The 16276-nt window shown below is 34.1% G+C and overlaps 1 protein-coding gene across 4 annotated transcripts in view; it reads right to left on the bottom strand.

Moving 5' to 3' along the window:
- Diaph2 (diaphanous-related formin 2) overlaps positions 1-16276 on the bottom strand; it is an 839122-nt gene that overhangs the window by 489611 nt on the left and 333235 nt on the right. For all 4 annotated transcript variants that reach the window (NM_001427378.1, XM_087599848.1, XM_087599849.1 and 1 more), the window contains 2 exon segments: positions 5069-5163; positions 6749-6850. In NM_001427378.1, coding sequence (NP_001414307.1) covers positions 5069-5163; positions 6749-6850 — 197 coding nt within the window.

The raw sequence follows: 16276 nt of genomic DNA, 5'->3' as shown, positions 1-16276 counted from the left end.
GACTGAACCCCCAGTGAACTAGACTGTTGGGGGGAGGGCGGCAATTGGGGGAGGATGGGGAGGGGAAAACCCATAAAGAAGGGGAGGGGGAGGGATTAGGGGGATGTTTGCCAGGAAACCAGGAAAGGGAATAACACTCGAAATGTAAATAAGAAATACTCAAGTTAATAAAAAAAAAAAATCCCATCTAATAGAAAGTTAGAAGCAAAAGCTGAAAAACAATAACAACTAAGGAATAAAAATATCAATGTGGTGCAGAAGCATCATAAATACTTATTCCTCTGTGATGAGAAATACGAAAGAAATGTATTAAAATTGTTCCTGTCAATTCTATTCTAATGTTTTGCTTTCCTTAAAGAATCAAGAAAACAAATATGGACAGTTCCAATGGCTAGTTCAGGGGGAAAATGTACTAAAATTCTACAATCCTAATGACTTTAGAGCCTTAATTGATATACCTGGAGTCTTCTAAAGCTATCAACTCTCATAAAGTACACAAACACATGCCGACTCACAAACCTGAATAAAATACAGATGGTCGATAGCCACGTAATAGATCAATACTTACAAAGATGGATTGTAGAGACAAAAACGAGCTCTACTATTACACATGCATGAACTTCCTGACTGTAAGAATAATTATACACTACAACTGGTTAATTGAGGGAAGTTGAACAATCTCTTTTCTTGCAGAATCAATAGATACCCATTTATTTTTGATGACTTTGGTGTAGCACTGCCTGGAATCCAGAGCATAGATGGAATGACCTTTGCTTCTATCTAATCATTTTGTCAGTAGTCAAGAATGAGTTATATAGATCATGTAATCTATTTTGAGATGTAAAAATCGCATTTGAGTAAACAATCATGTGGAAAGGTGTGGCTTTTATGTCTTGCATGAACTGAGGTCTTAGATTTTCAACTGGGTTTCAGAATCATAAGGCAGCCAGAATTATAGGAAGTTATAAGTAGGGGGTGAGCAGAATTATGAAGTTATGAAGTGTTATAGAGCTGCATTTTACCTGAGGCATTAAGTGTACATTTTTTCATAAATAAAGGGAGGTTGAGGGCAGAATACTGTAAATAAACAAAACAATGGCTTAAAAAGTACATGAGTTCAGTCTTCAGCATACTTTAAGGGTGACCTATAAAACAACCAGTACTAGATGTAACCACAACTGTAGATATTAAAAGAAGCTGTATGCAATAGGGGCACTGTAGGTGACACTAATGTACTGTTAATAATGACAAGAACAAAGTTTGAAAGTTTTTATTATAATCATGTGATGAATGGCTAAAAATGTGTGTGTGTGTGTGTGTGTGTGTGTGTGTGTGTGTGTGTGTGTGTGTGGTGTAAGACAAAATGAAATAGTACTCTAGTAAAATGAGCGATTTTACATTCCAGTGTATTACTTAAAAATAAATGTAAAAGGTATTTCACTCTCTGATTGCAGTCTCTCCTTACAGGTCTATGATGTCTACACTGTAATTTATCCTGGCTTGACGTGCATATTACTCATATTACTTTCACTCTGATTTTGCTACCACCACCCATTGCCTTACCATAGGTGGTCTACAAAAATGCATTCCTGGACCTTCCATTCGTCACTTTTCTATCACTGGAAGTCCTAGATTTTTTTCTACCTAGTTTATCAATTTTTAAATATTCAAATGTTACAACCATGTTATATCCAAAAATTTCCAATGAATATATTTTTTAAATCTATATTATCCTCCCCTACACCCCCGACTAATGCCTGTATAGTTCAGGGCATTCTTTATTTTGTGTTTTAAAAAGTACTTTGGATTTTCCTTTTTCTTCTATTAATAGAAAACATTTGAGATAGAGATAGATGATAGATAGATAGACAGACAGACAGACAAACAGTAACTACATTAATTGAATGTTGCCCATATTCAATAATTTGACATTTGAGGAAGACTATCAGTCATTAGATTGTGATCTCTGTTTGTATAATAGGATCCCAAACAATTAACTAATTACTTCCCATATGATTGCTCACTACTATCCTATGCTAATGCAGAAGTATGTCTGAATTATAAAAAATATTGTTCTTCATATTCCTCAAATATTTGCCCACCATTCACTTCCTGGTAATACTTTAAAGTCTAGTTCAAGGTGAATTTGTTCCCCAAAAATTACCATAATCACAGTACCCCTGGAAGCATATCTATCTGGTTCTGTCTTTACTGGTAGTCCTATGGACTTCTTTCATGTTGGAATAATTTCTCAGAATAAAATCAAATGCATTTCAATATAAATTAAACTAATTATACTGAAATACCTGTCAACATATTTATCAAAGTAAGTTGTATATAATAATAGATGTGAGATCTAGTGGCAGATCTAATAGATACTTTAATTCTGAAAGAATAATGAGTATAAACAATGTTTGCTGCTATCTGCCACGACAGGAATGAAAAAAAGAAAATATTTATCACTTCTATTACTGTTATGTGTAAGTAGTGTTTTTACTGCCTTGATCTATTGTCTGTATTTTTAATTAAATGAAATACAACATGTTAATTAGAACTATATTCCAAGGAAGTTGCACTATTTTACTCTACCATTTTCAGAACCCGCAGAGTCCTTTCCAGTTGTACTGAATTAAAATATCTTTGAGAATTTTTCTACACCATTTGCCCTCCTTCTATGTAAATCTTATTTTAAAATGCCTGACAAATATAATTTCTTTATAAATATTTTACTAGCATATAACGATTATTTGTAAGCACCAATTATCTTGAATAAAGCATACTTTAATTTTCAAGAAAAATTTCTCTAAATGTTTAACAATTTTAAAACTGCTGCTTTTATTTCTTTTTCAATGTAATATATCTGTGTCTAACATTGAAACATTATTTTCAACAATTTACAGGCTAAACACTAGTCATCTAAATAAAAGCAGGTTTTTTGACTAAATAAAAGTAGTTTGTTTTTTTTTTTTTAAAAAAACAGGTCATTTATCCTTTCAAATAAGCACAGTCTTCTACTTGTCTAGTGAGGAATTGTTTATTGACCCCTGGTAGGAGAGGTATAACCAGTGTTAATTCACATTCCTTGGAAATGATTTGTCCTTAATTGTTTTTTGTTGTTTTTGTTGCCACGAGGAGACAACCACGCTGCGTGAGCAACAAACTGTGATTATGCATAGATGAAGTGTAGCACTGTAATCAAACAGAACTTACAACAAAGTTAATCTGATGATACATATTTAATGCTGTGCATTATCGATGTGCTACATGGTAATTAGACAGAAATGGTAAACACTTCATGTGAATGGCAAATTGATGTTACTCTCGCATCATTGAAGCAAACATATGTAGTTTGCAAGTCCTCGGAATATCTTTTTGGCACAAGAAAAACAATCTTTTGGGGGAGTTTTGGGGGAGCGGCAAGACTATAATCACTTCACCCGAGGAGAATCTTTCTTCCAGAGTATCTTTAGACATATGACTCATCCAGGTAAAACTAGTATTAACCTTAAAATCTCAGATGCATATTCCAATCATACTTCTTAAATAAGAGAGAATCAATAATTTAACTAAATTAAAATGAGTCAAAATTATAAGAATAAAGAACTCTTCAATTGATGCGTATTTTAAAAAAGAGAGAGAGAATCAGTTTAGATGGACCAGGACAGGAAATGAGACAAACTGGTTCACTATTGGACAATTAGCAATCTGGCTTTTCCACAAATTCTTATCAAATAGAAACCAAGAAAACACAGAAGACTTAGGCTACAGAGCTGGGTCAGGAGATGAGAGAGTGCTGTTCTCAGAGTTCAGCTCCCAGAACATACTCAGGGTAGTCTGTAACTGTCTGGAAACCCAGCTCCTGGGGGAAGCTGATCCCTCTAGCCTGTGCTCACCTGAACTAGGAGTTTTGCACAATAATTGAAATGAACAAAGCACAGTAAATGTGACTAGTTACCACTCTTTTGTTGGATTGTGATATTCTGTTTTCAAATATGTTAAGGCAAGGCAGGTAAACTTGTGAGACTTCAATAATGAAAGCTTTTAAATATTTCCTATGTAATGAAATTATAGTCAGACAGGATCATTGATTTGAAGTCAATCAATGTAGTCATACTTCTCTTTATTAGAACATTATAGTTTTCCTCTACGTAACTTAGCAAATGAAAAACTTCTACAAATATGAACGATCAAGTTGATGAATGCCCTTTCCAGTATAATTTAAAAAAAAGATTATTTTTAAAATCAGGTTTAAAGAACTTATGCTGCTGTTCAATAAATTTGCTAATTTGTTGTGGTCTACACTAAGTCAAAATAGTACAATTTAAAATTGTTACATTATAACTTGCCTTACATTCTGAGAAAATGTGGAAAAAATTAAATTGAAATCCTGCTTAACAAGTTGGTGCTTCCAGAATTTTCCTACATACCGTGAAGGTTGACTTTGACCTGCCTCATCGAAGTCTGTGCTACTATACACGCTTTATCTTTTCCTTTTAAAAACATCTGTGTGTCTGTTTATTTCTCGTTGTCTGTCTCACCAATTTTATACATTCTTATTTTTATATTTATTACATTATGATTGTGGTGGTGGTGGTGGTGGGGTGTGTGTGTGTGTGTGTGTGTGTGTGTGTGTGTGTGTGTGTGCGCGCGCGTGTGTGCATGCGAGCACCTACCAGGATGAATGTGGATTGGGTCCTCATTTCAAGCAAAGGAACAATGGACATGTTTGTTACCCACAAGAATTTGAAAACAGTAAAGCAAACCTTGTTAATGTTTACACTTTTCCAGAAGAGGATTTTGAGAACGTCTACTACTAATACATAAAGGTGCATCATCATAGTAAAAAGTCACCATAAACCAATCAAGCCTTAATCCTATTGGAAATAAGCATGTCCACATTGAAACCTACATGAGCAAACTGTGATACCTACATCAAACTTGATGATAAATCATCCATAGAGATATGACATGCTCATAACATAAATAGCATTTTTCATAGCATCATTGAGAAGAGACACTCCAAAAATTTCTATCAACATGATTTTAAAACTAAAAATATCTAATATACCTGAATTAGGGCCTCGCTGAGCAACTCTTCATTAACCTCCAAAATAATGTTCTTTATTTCCTCATAAGGCATGCGGTAAGAGCCAAGGAAGATAGCTAAAATAAAATTGGAATTTATTAAAGATAGAATGGTAACAAAATTCTAAGAGTTCTAATACATATCTGATTACCACTTTATAGACTCAAAATATGTCAGTAATCTACTAACTTATAGAATTACAGGCTGCTTCTATTTGATGGAGTATTTTTTTCCATATAGTCAAAATAATCTATTTTCTCATAGGTTATAGTATATCCAGCTCAAGTATACATATATACAAAATAAAATTCCTACTTAGATCTCTCATAACTCTATGCATAATCACTTATATTAAGCTAATACATATTGACCAACCAAAAATTGATTAAAGTTGTCCTATTTCAATCTAGATTTTTTCTTTTTCTTTTAACCTAGATTTTAATGTCAAAATTTTCAGATATATCCAACATAGTATTTCTCAGGAGTGACAATAAAGTAAACATCATTTCCTTGTTAGCCTTTATTTCTTTGGCTAGATTTTATGTCATGTTGGAAAAATATCCAGCTAGTATTACCTAGAATACATTATGATTACATAGACACTATTTTTAAATAAATTCTGTACCATTATTCATTAAACCCACATTTTAAAAGAGTATATATATGCTCTAAGAGGTAGAACCTAAAAAAAAAAAAACCTATCAGTGAATTTTTATAAAAAGTTCTACCTGATTGCACTGGTATCAAAATTAATATTCATATCTAGTTAAATGGTTACCTAAACACAGGGATTGAATAAGAATTCTAAAATTAAAATAAATCTCATGGTCAAATATTAACTAGATAATATGATCACACTGTGTAGTTAAAAAAATTACTGAAATAAATTCTATGGGAATCACTGAAGCAGTGCACAAACTTGTGATAGTTATTAGTAGACCAGTTGTATGAGTTCTACTTTGCCTGATAGCAGAATTGTCAAATACCTACCATGGTATTCTGTGTGCAATTAGAAGTGTAGGGTGTGTTAAAGTTTCTCACAAAAGGGTATTTTATTACTATCAGTATGTAAGCACCCTTCTGTAGTGATAAAAGATATTCTAAATCCAATTTAGAAGAGAAAGTATGTCAAAGTAAAACTTAGAGGGTTTTTTTAAATGGCCATGAATTTAACTATCCAGCTACAATACCAATATAGATTTAATGGCTCGCTGCTTAGTTAAAGGCTTCAAGGATCAGCAACCAGTTTTAACATGCAGTGGCTAACAATTTAACTAGATCGCATTACAATTATTTTAAACAAAAGAATAGCAGTTAAAGGAATTGTCCAAACTGACAAGGAATTACTTCTAAACATATGAATCCCAGTCCTACTCAGTAAGATAATGGAAAACCTTAACAGTATATTTTCAATACTTATATTTCATTACGTTCACTATAGAAGTTTTACTAACAATGCATTCCAAAGCTCGACAAATCATAGGTTCTAGCAGGTTAAATGAATTTCAACTATTATTCTCTTCAATTGGTTAGCTGGCATAAGGAAAACTGGATTACATTTAAATAGGATTTTCTTTGTAGCAGTCAGTCTGGTCAAAGCTGTAAGGTTGATTACATTGAATTAGCTATCACCACCGTGCCTATGCAGAACATATTACATACACAGATTCTGGGCTGTTTTGGTATCCAAAATTCTTAATTCCTTCATTTTCTTCTTTTGAGGCCCAATCCTATTTTCTTCTGAAGTCTCTCCATGCCTTTGGCCTGAAAGAAAAATGTGGATTCATAAACAATTATGGTTCTAATCCAAGTACATGAAATAACATTAGTAAGGCATGTTAACTACATTAATAAAGGTGATTCTGAAATCAATAAATGTGTTTATTTCATTAGCTCAGGGAAGAGGAGAAACATAAAAATATAGACCTACTTAGAGGTTTCCCTACAAATTAAATATCAGCACTTAAGCAGAACAGATAAGGCAAATAGAACTAAAAATCAATTGCTGCTTTTTCAGTAATGTGTAGCATTTATTACTCTTTTACAGGTAACTGGAGCAGCCCTGGAATTAAACATAAAAGTAAAAATCTCACTAATTTGGACTAATTGAGGAAAAAGGAAGACATGCTTTTTCTCCTAAAACATGCTAATATTTAGACATTTATTATTTTCAGTGAAACTGCTTTAAAGCACCTAAGGTAACTGTAGCGGTTAAACAGGTTGTAGCAGTAAAACTCCCCATTGAGTCTTGTTTGAAGAATTGGTTATGGGCCAGAGAGATGGCTTAGTGGTTAAGAGGACTGCCTGCTCTTCTAGAGGTCTTGAGTTCAATTCCCAGCAACCACATGGTGCCTTGAAACCAGCTGTAATGAGATCTGATGCCCTCTTCTGATGTGTCATGATGACATTGATATTGTATTCATATAAAATAAATAAATCATTTTAAAAACTTGGTTAAAGCATTTGTAAGTTGTACAAGAGTACCACCTATATGCATATACATATTACATATCCTTGAAGAGGATGGTTTGCTCAGAACACTATATTTATTGTTTCTCCAAACGGTTGAAAGAATTGAAGCAGTAAGGTTTGCAGTATCAAGGAGTAGAAGTGTTTGCCCCTATTCACTCTTGCAAAACACTAGTGTCAAACCTTTGGCTGTTCGCTAAGATAATGAAACATGAACTCGGGGTTGGGGATCTAGCTCAGCGGTAGAGCGCTTGCCTAGCGAGCGCAAGGCCCTGGGTTCGGTCCCCAGCTCCGAAAAAAAAAAAGAAAAAAAAAAAAAAAAGAAACATGAACTCTCCAAGTACCATCTGCACAAAAGTCTTGCAGCAATTGTGTTCAAGTATTGTAAGTTTACTTCTTCCATGATGAATACTAAGCTGTAGGCAATGGGACCACTAAATTATGTCAGACAGACTGGACTTTCTTTTTCAATCAAGTGGGTATTCTCACACTCAAACTCATGCTGCTAAATTTCCTCATTGATGCTTAAAACTGATTAACATGCTCTTTTTTTTCTTATCACTGGCAAATAAAATGAAGTTTACTTTGAGGTGATAATGATTTCTATTATTTCAATTTATTTAATATTGGCTAAAGACCTCACATATTAGGTTTTTTAATAGAGAACAAGAAACACTCATAGTATATCGTTGCCAAGGAGAGATCTGAGCATTTGTGAATCTTTTGCAGTAGTCCAAAGCATGCATGAAAATGTTGCAAATCCATAGGGTCTATCATTAATGGTGTAAGACGTAAGATATGCCAATTTGGTTATCTTAGCAGACAAGTAACACATGAAATAAATTAACTACAGAACAAATCTTAAATATTATAAAGTTTAGTAGAATAATCAATGAAAGAATAGACACAATCTAATGAGACTAGATAATAATTCCCTTGAAAATTATAATTTTGTGACAGGTGTCAAATTCTTTGCAATGTTGCCAAAACACAATCATTGGAATTGGTGAAAGAAAAATGACTTTTAGTATATTTTTTAAAAACCTACATAAATGTTCCTCAAAGGACCTTCTGAAAGTAAAATGTCTTTCTTATGAAAGAGTCAACATTTCAATTTATTCTAATTTTAAGCAGTACTCAGTTTTAGACAACTGCATAAAGAAATGACAGCTCAATTGCCATTTCTGATGTCAATAAAGAGAATGTGAATTATATCAAAATTACCTCTGAACGCAAATCCAGAAAATATAATACATTCAAAGAAGTAGTCAAGAGAATGTTCCTCACATCAATAGTCCTAAACTCTACTGCCAGAAACTAATTAAACAGAAACATACAGGACAAAATGCTGTCAGATGAAGATTATATGAATATTACCTTATTTTTAAACTAATAGGCTCCTGCCTAATACAGGTTTACCTAATGGTCATCAGTAACTTTACATTTGACTATTATTTTCACTAAAATCTAGTCTGAGCCTTTTGTTTTTCAAAAAAACAAAATGTTTTAAATTAAAATTAGATATCTTAAGTATCTATAGCTCATGGTTTCTTTAGGAATTGTTAGCTATTTTATGTGTATTATGTAACTGGTCTAAAAACCTGAGATTTAAAAAGCAGTAAGCATTTCATCACTATTTTGAGAATAAAAGTAGTATACCAAGTAAAATAGTTCCCAAAATAGACATGTTTTTAAAAATAATGGCTAATACTGTCTGCAGTTAAGAGCATTGATTGCTCTTCCAGAGGTTCTGAGTTCAATTCCCAACAACCACACATAGTGGTTGACAATCATCCTTCTGGTGTATCTCAAGATAGCTACAGTGTATTCAAATATATAAAATGAGTTTTCAAAAAAACAGCAAGCAAGCATGCAAACAAACAAACAAAAAAACCAAAAAAACAAAATCAGATAACAACAGCCCAGTATTCATTAGGGATGAAAAGTAGAGGCTTAGATAGAGTACAAAGAATAGTGACAAGAATTTAAAGCACTTATGTACTCAAAACTGTCTTTTATGATGATCTCAGAATGGGACTTGTCTTTAACTAATCCAATTCTAAATGTGTCTAATGCTCCCAACCTTTAAAAAATACATTATAACAAAGTTGTAACCACTAAAATTGATTTGGATGTGACTGAAGAGCTCTTTAATGTTTCAATACCAAATAATTTTTTGTTCTTTCTTCAAGTGGCCCTAGCATGGGTCCACAGATAGCATGTGTTCATTCAAGGTGGTAGCTCTGTGTCTTTACTATAACCTTAGCAGCTTTCTAGTCTTCAACATAGACATAAAAATCCAGAAGAAAAATATATAAAAGCTCCAATGTGTCTCAACAGTTCATAAACTGACAGCCTTGGAAATCCCGAAGAAACAATGGAGGAACCACAAACAATCCTAAAGATGATAATCTTTTCAATGTAGGTAAAGTGCATTCAGTTTGGCAAGTAACAAAGTATTAAATTGTGCTCAACTATCTTTGTGTAGAGCAGCAAATTTGTTTATGAAAACGTGAAAGGGAATGCTGATGCAACATTCCAGTTTGCTTTTCCATGCTACAGGGGACAGCTGCACAGTGTCCCCTTTCCCTGCTGCCTGCAGCTGCACAGTGAGGCATCCTACAGAAAAGTGGATTTTATCCTGACACCTGCATAGTATCTAAAGCAATAGGAATGGCATTATCAGGAGTGTTCCTGAAGTTCAGTGCACATTAACAAGACTAATGGTCCTAATGGTGGGGATCACACAACACACACACATACTTCGTAATGATTTCCTAATTAAGGAACAAATCTTACTAGTTGTAGTTTATACAAGATCCCCCCCCCAAATCAGCAAGCACATGTTACTGCAAATTAACATCTGCATAACTAATATGCTTGTACACCTGTTCATTAAGCCAATTACTGAACACAGTTAAATGTCACCAGAACAGTATGTTTAACAACATGCATAGCTAATGCTGTATATTTTCAAATCAGCCTCAATATCTTGGCAGATATTGTATATTTTAGGAAGGACAAATAAATATGTCTTACAGTTTTAGAGATAAATTTTGTTCAGCTAGTAATTTCAAACCTCAAACTAAAACATGGTTCTTACTTCAAAGTAGAAATTGACAAATGAGGTTGAAGTTTTTCCCATTAACTTTTGACCTATGCTAAGTGCATTATTTAAGTTAGAGTCTATCCCTCTACTTAAATGTTTTCCCTGGATTTCTATGAACCAATTTTCCGGGTTGTTGTAGCTACTCAAAATACCCTGTTATGCTAAGCTGCAAGATTCATGTCAAAAGTCAAAAATTCAAGTAATAAACCACAAGAACAAAATATGTAAAAAGATATGATTATCAGGAAAAATATAAATGTGAAAAAATATAATGTTAAATTCTAACAGTTGCAGGCTATGAAGACATTTCTTGAAGAGATTATTGTTTGGGCAAGCTTCATACACAAGCTGCTTTGATTTTTTTGTGATCAATTTTAGACTATTACAAATCTTGTACTCAATTTAGCTTAATATGGAATTCAGTTACCTTGGTTGAGCAAGATTTAATAGAACACATATAACTAAAACTATGTATACCACTAAAAAATCACCTAGCAATTAATCATGATATTTATTTTTATTAGGTAAATAGAGGTGTGACAACATTAAGTAGACCACATAGCTTTAAACAACATGTACATTAACTTCTTCAAAATTATGGAAGAAGAAATAAAATCAAGATGTTACCAAGGTGGTTTTCATTCTGAGGATTCTTATCTAAGAAGTCGCCGTCTTCCTGTGCCCTTATTTTGCTTTTCCTCAGTGTGTGCCAAAGCAGAGAGTAAGCCCTACCACACAACACACTACTAGCATCTGATAATCCTTTACATATTCTTTAAATTGATTACTTCTTCACAGGTCCCATCACACAGGGAAATTCAACTAATGAATCTTGGAAGAAACCAAGTATTCAGTATATAACAATACCAGTGTCTTACAGTTTTGGAAAACAGAGTTTCCAGAGACAAACCTGTAAAAAGCAACAGAAGGGAGTTACATGGCTTATGATTTAAATTTCCTAATAGAATTCTTCCTGATGTCCAAAGTACATTGTTGTGTCTTGTTGAGCACTAAAAATCAAACAACCAGATAGGATGACCAGCAGTCTCATCTAACCTGGTCCACTCAGATCTCTCAAAGACTAAGCCACCAATTAGGCAGCATACAAGAGCTGGTCAGAGGCCGCCTGACACATATACAACCTGATTTCAGTGGGAGAAAATACGTTTAAACCCTGAGGCCCCAGGGAGTAGGGAGGCCTGGCTGGGTTAGGGATGTGGACATCCACTTGGAGACAGAGGGGAGGAAGAAGGGGAGGAGGAACTGAGGGAGGGGAGACTAGGAGGTGGGTAACAACTGGACTCTCAAAAGCATAAATGTATAAATAATAAATGATAAAAATCCTTTTTTCTTTACATGGCATCCTCAATTTCATAAAATATATTTTTGAATTTAATACCCAGTGATTTCAACAAGAAGCATTCTGCATTCTATATTCTTTTTTCTTTCTTTCTCCCTCTTCCTCTCCCTCTCCCCCTCCCCTTCCTCTCCCTTTCCCTCTCCCTCTCCCTCTCTCTTTCTCATCTACTTACAGCGGAAGTTAAATATTAGACACATAATTATGTTTTTCATTTCTGCCTAATCAAAACTGACAAAGTGATACTGATGTTTTTATTAACAAATCTTATATAAACAAATTTAAAGAGAATGGTCATAATATCAGGGATCTAAAGGCTCACAAAAATATCCACACTGAGAAGGAGGGAGTGTGTTGAGAGTATCACAACATGCTCATACAAGGAACATGTACAATCAGTACCTAGACAAAGAATGACATCAGGCTAGCCAACCATATACCACAACTCCAACTTCATGAAAACTCCAGGCTAAGCAAAAGGCATTAGTGCTGTGGAAATCTCTTTACTAAGGAGAAACATTAGCAACACTAGAGGTAAAAAACTGTTTAGTGAGTTATCATATAGGAATGATATGTGGTTTTTATGTAGGTTAAGAGAAATAAAGAGTACACATGCAAAACCTTCACAATATCTAAAACACAAAATGTCTGCAGCAACAGTGAGTAAACCTTTTCTTCTTTTTGTCTTTGCTTTTGTTCAAAATGCTCAACTCAGCTACTTCAGTGTGAAGTAGCCATACAAAAATAATAAAATGAATGAGTGTGGAAATATTGCAATAGAATAACTTATTTACAAAACCACATGCCCAGACAGATTTATCCTGAAGAATGCCATTTGCTTACATATGACATAATGACCAGGGCCTTTATCACTTTCCTTCCCAAAAAAGTTTAATTTATTCTTATTAATTCTTTTGAAAATGTTAGTAAATGTTCAACACTTTCCCTGTAAGTCAAGGTTTAGAAGTACCCATTAATAATTGCTTATTAATAAACCTAGTTTTCAAAAGTATTCAAATAACACCTCATATCAATAGTCATCATGATTTTAAGTGAGTCAATCCTACAAGGATCAGCACATCTGATGCTAAAGTAATAGTCTTTTGTTTTACTCCTCTTATATTCTCCCATAATGTTACTATGTGTCTTTATATAACATAATTACAAAAGAAAATAAACATAATGGGTTGTAGAAACCAATTTCTACTTTTCTAGTATTATTAGGTTCGAATATGTTTGGTAATTATTCACTTGTGATTCAATAGCTTAAGGTAAATTGAAAAACTAAATTCTAACCCCCCCCCAAAATCATATGAATCTTGACTTTGAATTTTGGATAATATTCTTCTCTTGCTTTATGCACATCAAAGTGTTACTGAGTGTTTCAATTTGGTTTGTTGCTGGCTGAGCTCAATGGGAAATAAGTAGAGCTATATTGTCTCTTCTTTTGCCATTTGGATTCCAACAGCTCTCAATTTCATCTTTCAGCGGTAATTTTCTTTACTTCCCAAGCTACATCCATGTAATCTGCTAAAGGTGATCGAGACATTAGAAAATCTTTTTGCAAGGGTAAAATAGAGTACCTAAACTTTTCATTTCTTCTTTGTTCTTAAACTTAGGTTTAGTCTCCTGGTGCCTTCTGATTTGAAAGCAGAAAAATAATATTTGAGAATACTTTGGAAATGTAAAAACACATGAGAAGAATGGAATTTAAATAAGCATAAAGTTTCTATTCAAGGATAAACTCCTGACCTTTTCTTCTCAATCTATTATCCTTCCTTGTTGCATCACTCAGTATTTTGGAAGAATACCTGACACCATGTCTTCATTCTTCTATTCTTTTCTATCACTTAGTTACAATGTGAATTCTAACTATACATATTCCTACTGAATAAGAATGTCATACTCGCCATAGGAAAGGTCTCAGGATGGCTATATCTTTAGAACTCCATGGATTATTAGCATAGTTTGAATCAACTCTTCTAAAACATATAAAACATTCACCCTGTGATAGTTCAACAAATGAACCCCAAATTGGACAAAGGAGAAAATCTATCAATAGCAAACTTCAAAAGTCGTCTTTGCATATCCTTTAAACCTCGAAATCTAACACTAAAGGACAATTCTTTCTCAATGGTAGGAGATCCAAGATGTCAATGATTTCCATAGTTTTAACTCATTTAAGGATAAGTGCATTCTTAACTCAAGGACTTTCCACATATTTGTATAGTTCATATATACAGAATTCTCGAATAAAGAGAAATACATTTCACACATGAATTAAAACTGACTGCATATATAACATTCTAAAATGGTTATTGTATAAATCGCCTCTTCCCTTTTTATAGATAGTGGCAGCTGTCACAAGAATAGAAGAAAAGGAAAAAAATGCTATTGTAAAGTACACAGTGGCTAAAAATTCCAAACTTCTTACTTCTGTCAACATTTCTATATTGTCTGATAACAAAACAGCCAATGCAGGTAAGGACTTGGACTACATAAAATGTAAGAAATATTTTATTCTTGGTCAATAGTAGCTGATCCCAAACAAAACAGCTGGATTCTTCAAAAAAGAACTATTTAGCCCAAATCCTGAGATGAGCTGTCCAAAATGCTAAGCAAGCACAACATGGCTTACTTTCATTGCTACTGCACATTACAGCCATATCATAGCCTGTGTGTGTCAGACCAAGAGATTCAAAAGACAAAATTTGACTTGCAGTGTGTATTCCTAAATACAATAACTCTGCCTGTGTCAAATAAATTTTGGCTAAACTCCTAGCTGGTAGCATAATGATACAAAATACATATAATGAGAATAATGGCCACCTGAGTTCACCCTAAATATTGCTCACTACTAAATGATTAAATTTATATTAAACAGATGAACACAGTTTAATACTGAGTCCTTGATAATCACTCCTCCCACCCTCTTTCTCCCTCTCTCTCTCCTGCTATCTCCCTCCCACACTTCTTGGTGGTGTGGTGTGTGTGTGTGTGTGTGTGTGTGTGTGTGTGTGTGTGTGTGTATCATTAAATATATAACCATTCAATGCAAGAAATTTCCACTACCTGCTCTATTACTGTAAATGGCAGAAATGGCTTGAACTGTAAGGTTTTAAAGACTAAATTTAAAAAAAAGTATTTGCATAAGGATGCACCTATGGAAACCATCTCCTGTAAGAAGTATCCTTTAATAATAAAATGTTTGGAAGATGGAGACAAAGTGTGGAACAGAGACACATCCAAGGAAAGGCCATCCAAACACTGCCACACCTAGGAATCCATCCCATATACAGTCACCAAACCCAGACACTATTCCAGATGCCAAGAAGTATATGCTGACAGGAGCGTGATATGGCTGTCTCCTGGCAGGATCTGCCAGAGCATGACAAATACAGAGGCGGATGCTCGCAGCCAACCACTGGACTGAGAACTGGGTCCCCAAAGGAGGAGTTAGAGAAAGAACTAAAGGAGCTGAAGGGGAGGGACTACAACCCCATAGGAAGAACAATAATGTCAACCAACCAGATCCCCCAGAGTTCCAGGGACTAACCACCATCCAAAGAGTACACATGGAGGGACCCATGGCTCCAGCTGTATATCTAGCAGAGGATGGCCTTGTCTGGCATCGATGGGAGGAGAGGCCCTTGGTCCTATGAAGGCTCATTTCTCCAGTATAGGGGAATGTTAGGGTGGGGAATGCCAGGGAGGGGAGGCAGGAGGGAGTGGATGGGTTGGGAAGCATACTCACAGAAGCCAGGGAAGGGGTGGGTGTTGAGATAGGGGTTTTCTGGAGGGGAAACATGTAAAGAGGGTAAAATTTGAAATGTAAACAAAGAAAATATCCAATAAAAATGTGTTTTACTCCATTAGAAAGATAATAAAATGTTTTGTACTATACAGAATTTTAACACTAGCAAAAAATAAAATCTTATACAAGAACATAAACCTAGCAATTTATTGAAAAACAATTGGATATTGCATACTGTGCAGGACTCACTAAATTTTTAGGCCACAAATTAAAGAGCCATGAGTCCCATGTTATTTACAATGACATGTATAAGATGAATACAATAATTATGAATAATACTGCAAAAATGTACACTGTAATTTCATGTGTAGCAACCAAAACTTTTACTAGTTTCTAGAAATGTATAAATGTAGGAAAATATATTAAACGTAGGTAGAGATTACAATGTAAAAATAAAACCATTTCATAAAGTTTAAATTAAAACTTCATTGTGGCAGAATA

The sequence above is a fragment of the Rattus norvegicus genome, chromosome X, assembly GCF_021556685.1.
Source record: "Rattus norvegicus strain SHRSP/BbbUtx chromosome X, alternate assembly SHRSP_T2T, whole genome shotgun sequence".
Taxonomy (NCBI): Eukaryota; Metazoa; Chordata; class Mammalia; order Rodentia; family Muridae; genus Rattus; species Rattus norvegicus.
Note: the sequence above shows the minus strand (reverse complement) of the source record. Positions and strands in the feature narration are given on the sequence as shown.